The sequence below is a fragment of the Esox lucius genome, chromosome 15 (assembly GCF_011004845.1).
Source record: "Esox lucius isolate fEsoLuc1 chromosome 15, fEsoLuc1.pri, whole genome shotgun sequence".
Lineage (NCBI taxonomy): Eukaryota > Metazoa > Chordata > Actinopteri > Esociformes > Esocidae > Esox > Esox lucius.
In genome coordinates, this window is record NC_047583.1 from 2642074 (window position 1) to 2650956 (window position 8883).

At 41.0% G+C, this 8883-nt stretch overlaps 1 protein-coding gene across 4 annotated transcripts; it reads right to left on the reverse strand.

The window, feature by feature from the left end:
• Positions 1–11: 11 nt before the first annotated feature.
• Positions 12–8431, reverse strand: LOC114840927. 4 transcript variants are annotated; one of them, XM_029125390.2, is made up of 6 exons: positions 8056–8430; positions 2419–2673; positions 1662–1952; positions 1302–1526; positions 721–748; positions 12–573 (listed from the first exon to the last, which is right to left on the reverse strand). In XM_029125390.2, exons 1-6 carry the CDS (start codon positions 8117–8119, stop codon positions 483–485), a joined length of 954 nt encoding a protein of 317 aa, XP_028981223.2. In that variant the 5' UTR covers positions 8120–8430; the 3' UTR covers positions 12–482. The 4 variants fall into 4 exon arrangements, with proteins under 4 accessions (XP_028981223.2, XP_028981227.2, XP_028981224.2 ...); XM_029125391.2 differs by having other exon boundaries at positions 13–573; positions 1395–1526; XM_029125392.2 differs by having other exon boundaries at positions 13–573; positions 2419–2662; positions 8056–8121.
• Positions 8432–8883: the final 452 nt, after the last annotated feature.

Below are 8883 nucleotides of genomic sequence, written 5' to 3' on the forward strand. Positions count from 1 at the left end.
TCTTGTTTCTTGCATTTTTTATTTTATTTAAAGCTACTATTAAAATATTACAGAAAATACCAATCTCCCCCCTCTTGCAAATCATTAACACAGACAAACAAAAATGAAAAGGTGAGTAAAAGAAAATCTTTAAAGCCACACATCTTTCTAGTCAAGTGTTTTTTCATCAAATATGAAACAAACTAACTTTTCGGGCCCTAGACAGCAACCCAGACGCAGACGATACATCGTCCTGGAAAAGAAAGCCTGACAACAGAGTATCTCAGTTGGAACTGTTTTTAGTGCTAGATGTTTTATATTGGTCTGAGAAACTACCCCACAGGGTTTGGCAGTGCCCAACATAATTATCCCTTCTTCCATTTCAGTGGTTTGTCAAGTTGGTCTGGTATTCCCTAGCGGTAGGTTTTGCATACCCTGTTTCAGTTATTGTGCAAGTACCTTAATCTACAATCAAGACAAGCTGGCATAGTTATCTTCACCTATTATGTAAGCTGGTGACAAGTCTGCGTAATTCTGCCACAGTTCATGTAGATTTCTCCTGTATCTCCAGTCTGACCTTGGCACTGTCTCCCCCTAGTGGTGAGAGCAGACAGTTGATTGACTTCAGTGACCAGCAAACAATGTATATAATTGTGGTGATATAGTAAACTATATAGACTTTCAGAGAAAATCAAACAATTAAGATTTCATAAAAAAACATATTATTATCAATTATCTTACTTTTGTGCTTTTGTAGGTCCAGCAAGTCCTGAAAGTACATAAAAAAATCATTAAATTAAAATACATTCAAACACCTAAATGAACACTAAAACCTTTTCAGAAACCTACTGTAAATCTATAGTTTAATTATTTGCGGAGACTTGACAAATAACCGAATAGGCTGTTGTCTGAGCAAATCAGGCTTTTAAGCATCTCAAAAAAGTAACTAAAAAAGTTTGAATCCTCGGCTGGATTCTGTCCACGAGCAAAGCAGTCAAACCTAACTGCTACCACATCATTGCTGTAAACAACAGCATGTTGCCTGGTGAAATAACTGGGAGGAATAATATAAATCACTAATCAGTACTCTGCAGTACAGCAGAGTGCAGGTGTCTGAAAAAACCCCTAGGCTGATTACTGTGTGAGGCTGTCATGGAAGTGTGAACCTGCGTGAGTGAGAGACTTCGCTGTTTCCCGAGAGCAACACCATGTCTTCCACAGTGGCTCTCAGCCCTTCTCGGTTTTTGTGCCACCAGCTGCATTTCGCCCTGTACTGGGCCTCGCCGAGGTACCTCTCATTAGTATTTCACCAGGAAGCCTACCGGTTTTGTCCGTTTTCTCCCGTGGATAAGCCAAATGCACCCTGGGGTTCTGGTACAAGGTGTCGATGAACTTCTCCAGACGGTGTGATTCACCTTTGGCTAGAGTGCCCCCTGCGGCCAGAGACTCATTGGCCAGCTGCCGCCCTCGCCACATCATCAGCAGGAGCAGAGAAACCAGGGCAAGGAGAGCCAGGCCCAGGCCGGCCACTCCTGCATTCACACTGCCTGAGGAGAGAGGAGGACACCACACTGACGCTCCACACTCCCAACAGGAAAAACAATAAAACAGGGGTCGTGAGGCGTTTTTCTGCGCAACAGCATGGACCGATGGCGTGAGGAGTGAAAACCATTTCATCTCACCCGTCAGGGGGAAGGAGATGATGTAGACTGAGTGAACGGAGCTGTTCTGGCTCTGCGTGAGGCCCAGGACATTGCTGTAGGCGTGGCATTGGTACTGGCCACTCTGGCCTGCCCTGGTCAGGGTCAGCTCTTGCTCGGCACTCACGGCGCTCCACCCGCCACTCTCGTTCAGCCGCGTCCATGTCCAGGCCACAGAGGAGGGCTGGGAGGCGGCTTCGCAGTGCAAGGTGAGACTCTGTCCCTCCACTATGGCCAGGGCTGTGGAAGACACCCACACCTTGGAGAGTCTCTCTGGGGAGGGAGGATGAGATGTAGTGGCCACTTGGTGGTGAAACACTTAACGTGTGAATGCCAACTTTTTACATTAAACACATTCAAATACACTTCAATGTATTTAAATTGGGAGAGTGCATCATTCACATGTATTCAATGTTGTACCTAAATTCAACTAAATCAGTCACAGCTGATATTTGTTGATAATTGATAATCCGTTCAATATATTATATTTTCAATCTATTTAAACTGATCCAAATTAGAGTGTAAGTATATTTAACCGTACTTATGAACAGTGTTTTGGCATTGCCAAACCATATCCATCAACACCAATATAAGTGAATTTGACAAAAGCCATAAGTGTCTCTAAACACTTGGATCTATCCTAGCAACCACAAATCATTCCATTATGTTTAACAATGACTTCCACAATTCGTATATAATGAATGTTACTTTATAACAAAACTGAAATATAGTCACATACCTACAACAGTCAGATTGACTGCTTTACTGTAGCACACATTTCCATTTATATAACATGAGCACTTGTATTCTCCAGAGTTCTCAAGGGTGACATGTAAAATGTAAATGCTGCCTGTATATTTGGTCTCGTTCAGATGACACCAGGTGTAGTTGAATGAAGAACATGGTCCGTCACAGGTCATTTGGACCTCCTCACCAACCAGTGAGACTGGCTTTACAATCTGGAACTTCAGTTCACATGTGACCTGGAGAAATGCTGCCAAAAACAGAGGCCAGCGGGTCAATTAAGTAATCTGCTTGTAATTAGAACACAACCAGATTATGTGGACATGTAAAGCCTTAACGCCATGATATCAAGGGATTCCGATTTAACAAAAAGGCTAAGAATCAGAAATGCCTTGCTCTGCCCTCCTTTAGGTGTAAAATATTAAAGTGCTTTACCATTTTCCTTCATGACAACCAGATCTACTGGTAGGACCCACTCTGACGTCAACAGAAAAACTGGAGAAAACACAATGTGCATACAGCCCCAGCCTGCCATCAGAACACTACAGTTAGCTAGCTAGCTTTTACTTGGCTGCCACAGTTAAGCTCAGTTTACCAGGCTTATACATTTACCTATTTGTCATTCAAGGACGGGTCGCAATTGAGGTAATTGATACCTGGAGGAAAATAGGGAAGGGTTATGCTTTCTTATCTAGGGCAGGGAATTTAATTTCTTAGCGTTTTAAATGAGTTGCATATTATTTCATTGTGTGCCCGATCCTGTGTGCATCCCGTTTTCCAAAATAGACTGTTGATGTTGGACTCATGCAGGGACAACATCTTAGATTTGACCCCAAACTTTGACGGTGCTATGTGTTACAAGTCAGAAACCAGTCAGGGGAGGAGGAGCCTCTATCCAGACAGGGGAGGGGGAGCCTCTGTTCAGTCAGGGGAGGAGGAGCCTCTGTTCAGTCAGGGGAGGGGGAGCCTCTATCCAGACAGGGGAGGGGGAGCCTCTATCCAGTCAGGGGAGGGGGAGCCTCTATCCAGTCAGGGGAGGGGGAGCCTCTGTTCAGTCAGGGGAGGGGGAGCCTCTGTTCAGTCAGGGGAGGGGGAGCCTCTATCCAGTCAGGGGGAAGCCTCTCATTGGCCCTCCACACAGAATTTATTCCACCAGTTTAGTTAATCCAGAAACCTCACTGCTTGCAACCTTGTGTTGACTGCACAACCTCATACCACCTCCTTCTGTCCTGTCCATCTTTATTACCATGTCTCTCCTTTCCCCCTTTTCCGAGTAACTATTCCAGCACTTTTCTCTGTTCCGTGTCTTTCTCTCAGTTTCTTAATTTCTTTTCCATTTCTTCTGTCTTTTTCTCATCTTTCTCTCACCTCCTTATCTCTCTTCCTTGCTCTCTCCTTGCCATCTGTCTATTTTTGTCATGAATTTTCTCTGTGCTAACTGTTTCTGTCTCTCATTGCTTTGCTTTGTCACACACATGCACACACACGCACGCACACAGACACACACACTATCACAAATCTCTGTCTGACTATTTTCTATTTTTCTGTCTTTCAATTAGTGTTGGCCATATGAGGCTTCACTACCGTTCTTCTAGCAGCAGGATATTATCCTAGCAGCGCTAACTCACATTTTTGTTTTCTAAATAAAAGCCATCATTGAAATATGAGGCAATATAGTCAACAATCTAGTCTGTACATTTTATCTTTATGTTCTTACCAATATTGTTTGTGTTTGTTCTTTTTTACTAAATAGATTGTTAACTAAATTACCGTATACATTTCAATGACGGCTTTTATTGTGATAAAAAAAATGTGAGTGCTGCCAGCATAATATCCTGCTGCTATAATACTGCTAATGAAGCCTGGTTTGGCCATCACTACATTCAATTTCTCAAAAAAATATTCTCTTCTCTCTATATTTTCTCAAATGTTTCTCCCCATTTCTATTCTGGACAGTAATGTCCATCTTGTCAGTTTTTCTTGGCCAATTGTTTGAGAACTGTGGGGAGTAAGAGAACAACCTTAGAACAAGCAGCCATGCAGACGACAGATCAGGTGAAGTCCACAGGGAGGAACGTACATTTGTATGGTGATTGGCTTAGTCAGAACTGTGCACACTGATAATCAGATGATTTGCAAATGCTGTGGGTTGTTCATGTTCCATGACATATCGCTCACACACACCTCTTCATATGTCAAACCTCCACACTTGCTTCACAAAATTTGTGATCTTATATTCACTGGCGCTGCCAAGGGGCGGCCAGGGGGGCCCACGACCACCCTGATACTATCGCTGGCCCCCCCACTGGCCCCTCCTCTCGGGTCGCATATGCATAATATGCTTCTGAGTATGCATAATGTACTTTTATCTGATATTTTACATTAGGTACTATTAATTTAAAAGTGCATTATGTAGGATTTGTGGCGGGTAGCGACAACGCACCCAAACCTGTTCCAGCCAATCTTGTGGCAATCACATTTGGCGAGGCGGGACTTGGCTCCGTTTGTGAACATGCCTGCGATAAGCAACATTACCAAGGTGGAAGAACTAATGACATGAAATGGATGGAGTTCGACTCTGATTATTAACTTTTTCTTACGGACAGGTAAATTGATTTATTCACATTATTACAGTATATTCAGATTGTTTAGCTTTGTACTGGGTAGCTCCCAGTGCTGCTAAGCTAACGCTAGCTTGGCTAGTTACCCAATGAAAAACAAGAAGTTGGACGTGGAGTTAGCACTTTCTTTCTACAGACAAAAAGATTTGTGCATTATTATTCCGGTTGTTTAGCTTGATATCGTGTTAACTCTAGCCAGTTGCAGCATCCAGAATCACTAAGCTAGTTTTGACTAAGCTACAGTTATGTTACTGGTTTGTCTAACATTACCCAATTTACATGAAAGATAAATATGTCTAAGGAAACACACAACTAGATAGCTTTAAATCAATAATGTATATTTTTCATAATAGTTCATGTGAAAGAAAATAACAAAATGCATAGGCTGGCCTTACTTTGTCTCATCTTATGTTTGGCAATCTGTCCAGCCTGGCTATGTATATATTCATTTCACATGAACAATTATAAAAAATATATACATTATTGATTATGATAATAAATTGCCTAACACATGTACATACAGATACATAACAAATTAAAATAAAGGATTTTTGTGAAACTCAAAATGTTAACTGTCCCATATGATTCTATGCACATCAGATAATTAGTAACTTTAACTGTAAAATAATTAACTTTATAAAATAAATATCTTGAAAAGTATATCAGTATGCAATTCCTTAACTCTCATACTGTTATTGTTTTCAACTAGCCTATATACTACAACAGTGTAATAGAATTCCTGAAATGTTGTTATGGCTTTTGGTTTTTTGGTGTGTCACCCCAATGGAAAATGTCTGGGGGCGCCGCTACTTATATTGAGGGCCGTGATCAGAACTCTGGTGCTTAAATCTGTAATTACATTTTGCAAACTTGTACAATTAGATACGTACTTGCACGTTTGTAGACACAAGTTTGTACATTTAGATATTGGACAAGCTTGTACAATGAAGTTTGAACACATTTTAAAAACTCGCAAATCTGTAACCAAATATTTAATTTCAACTCGAACAGTAAGCATATTTCATTTTCAGATTCATAATAAGAGCATTTATTGCGATACGTTTCCTGCTGTGGGGCAAAAATGCACGGGCGGATAATTCTTTGTGCGCTTTCGGATTTTTGACGTTCACAACGTGGACAAGTTCTGTATTTCGTAAGTGAAAAATCATAGCAGAGCAAAAGTAGCCATTTTCACTGTGGACTAAGCTTAAGTTAATTTCCACCAATCACAGACCACCTACCCATCTACTTTTTTCTCTCTCCAGTCTTTTCCTTTTAGGGAACCAGATTTTTCTTTAGTGAAACTTGCAATTCACTGCTAGCAAGCTAATACGTATTTTGCAACTATCACATCAGTCTAACCACACCCAACATGGTTGCCGGTTAAAAACAAACAATAGTTGATAGATTAGCTAATTATCTACCTCATTCATATGTAACATGGGGGGTAGTTAGCTAGAGTTAATTTCAGCTAGATTACCAAAGTTTCATGACCCAGAGATCACAGTTGCTAGTAGCAAAGGTAGCCTCTACTACGGTAACCAGCAAAATGGGCTTGGTCAGGTTGATTTACAGATAAGGTTGTATAGAAAGAAATAGCCGTATGGCTGGTTTTATGTGGACTCCGTTGGTGATAGGGAAGTATACTGTCACTAAAATCTGACAACCCTGACTGCATTTGGTGTTCATTTCGGCTTGTCTAACTGCCTCGCTAATGTAATGTTCTAGATAACTGAGAAATAATTGCCAGCCAGCTGGTTAATAGAGCAACCCACAAATAATGAATAGCTAGTCAGCTAACTCGCGGAATAAACATATTTTTCATGTAACACTAGCTGCACCAACCACACATATTAAAACTGATATGCAGCCACCGGAATTTAAACTTTTCTTTGTGTATATCTGGCTTCTTCCTTAAAATTGTGCTTGGCAAAAGTAGCCAGGTTCAGTGAATTATGGAGATGAAGCATTATGAATTACGGTAAAATGGAGGAGTGAGTGAACGCTTTTCAAATGTTATTTTATATGTTCTCCAAACTGTTGTTCTCTTAGAGCAAGTGTGACACAACGGTTTTTGACAACAGATAAAGTGTTCTGCTGGTAAATACATCACTCAAAAATATTAAGGGAACACATAACCATCACAGTATATAACACCAAGTCAATTAAACTTCAGGGATATCAATCTGTCCAGTCAGGAAGCATAAGTGAGGACTGTGAATCAATATCACCTGTTTTGGTGCAAATTAAAATGACAACAGGTGCACTGGAGAGGCAACAGCAAGACAACCCCCAGAAAGGGAAAGGTGTTGCAGGTGGTGACATCAGACAATCGCTCTCTCCTGATCCGCTGCCTTTTGTTGTATTGTACTTGAAATGTTCAATGACAAAGTTGAATCTAATCCTTCATGACTGATTCCTCTCTAGTTTTGTGTACTAGTGTGCATGTTTCTGATCAAACTGTCAGAAACAGACTCCATGAGGGTGGCATGAGGGCCTGATGTCCTCTAGTGGGACCAGTGCTTACAGCCCAGCACCATTCAGCTCAATTGGCATTCGTCAGAGAACACCAGAATTTGCAGGTCCGCCATTGGCGCCCTGTTCTCTTCACAGATGAGCGCAGCTTCACACTGAGCATCGTTCATCGAGACCCGATGTGTGATTTAGGTGCTACCTTAGCAGTGTATGTAACTTTCTCAGTAAAAGGGTAATGAAAAACAAATGACAACAATCCATGCATTGGTTTAATTTTCCTGACACCCTAATGATCAAATATTTGTGACACGCATCTGACCAGTCAAGGGATTGAGATTAGCATTTTAGTGGATCATGTCCAAACTATACAAAAGTATCACAAATACAGATCATTTGGAGACACAAAGGCTTTTTCGGGTTCCTGGATTTGAATAAAACAACATTTTATAATAACTACAAATAATACAGATATATTAACCATATAACAATATGTATTTAAAAATGACTAACCTACAGTTAAACATGAGAGCTCTTACCTGTTTTAAGGAACAAACAGACCAGTAGAAAACAAAATTGTATGTTCACTGTTTGTCTGCTCATGGTTCTACCGTTCTGCGATGACACGCGACGAATGTCATTTAGTCAGTTTAAAAAGTCATGGTGGAGGAAGCAAAACCACAAAAATGGGAACCATCAACTTCCCTCTGATAGTTCATCTGTAAACAAATTATCTTTGATGGTTTAGTCTTCAGGTTTAGACGTCCAATTACCTTGATTTGACACCATCCCATTGCTCACATGTAGCTAGTTCAATGTAGGTTTCTCACTTAATATCTCACTTGGAAGCTCAACTCATTTCCATTTCTCAAGGACCTTGATTTCACCACAAAAGTCAGCATTTCATTCCCCTCGCAAAATATTGTGACTCACCATAGTTCCACCATGATATTTAGAACGTATCTAACAAAATAACATTGCAACACTTATTGACATTTTTTTTATCTTCCCCATTCTGGGCAGGAGGTTACATCCAAGTCACATCCAAAATGGTTCCCTATTCTCCATAGTGCACTACTTTAGACAAAAGGACCATAGGGACCTGGTCAGAAATGGGGTTAGGGGCACCGTATTGGGAATAGCGTGCCATCTGGAACCAAAACTTTCTGCAGGCTATGATAGGTGATGTTGTGGCTGGAACGGCAGTTTGACACAACCCCTGTTACTGGTCTGTCTGTCGACCACTCTTCACTCTGCGTTCATGGTCAGAACATTGCAGTGTTTGGAAACTAACCTTTGAATCCAGCTCAATGCTCTTTCAGCAACCCCCCTCCCTGTAATATTTCCCCAAATTACCTGTTTAATGA

Excerpts from the sequence above, each read along its gene's own strand:
- LOC114840927 (XM_029125390.2), bottom strand. The coding sequence starts at position 8,119 with ATGAGCAGACAAACAGTGAACATACAATTTTGTTTTCTACTGGTCTGT. Across the intron at positions 1,953-2,418 it reads AGTCAATCTGACTGTTGTAG|AGAGACTCTCCAAGGTGTGG; the intron begins GTATGTGACTAT and ends CTCCCTCCCCAG. Across the intron at positions 749-1,301 it reads GGAGAAAACGGACAAAACCG|GACTTGCTGGACCTACAAAA; the intron begins GTAGGCTTCCTG and ends ATGTACTTTCAG.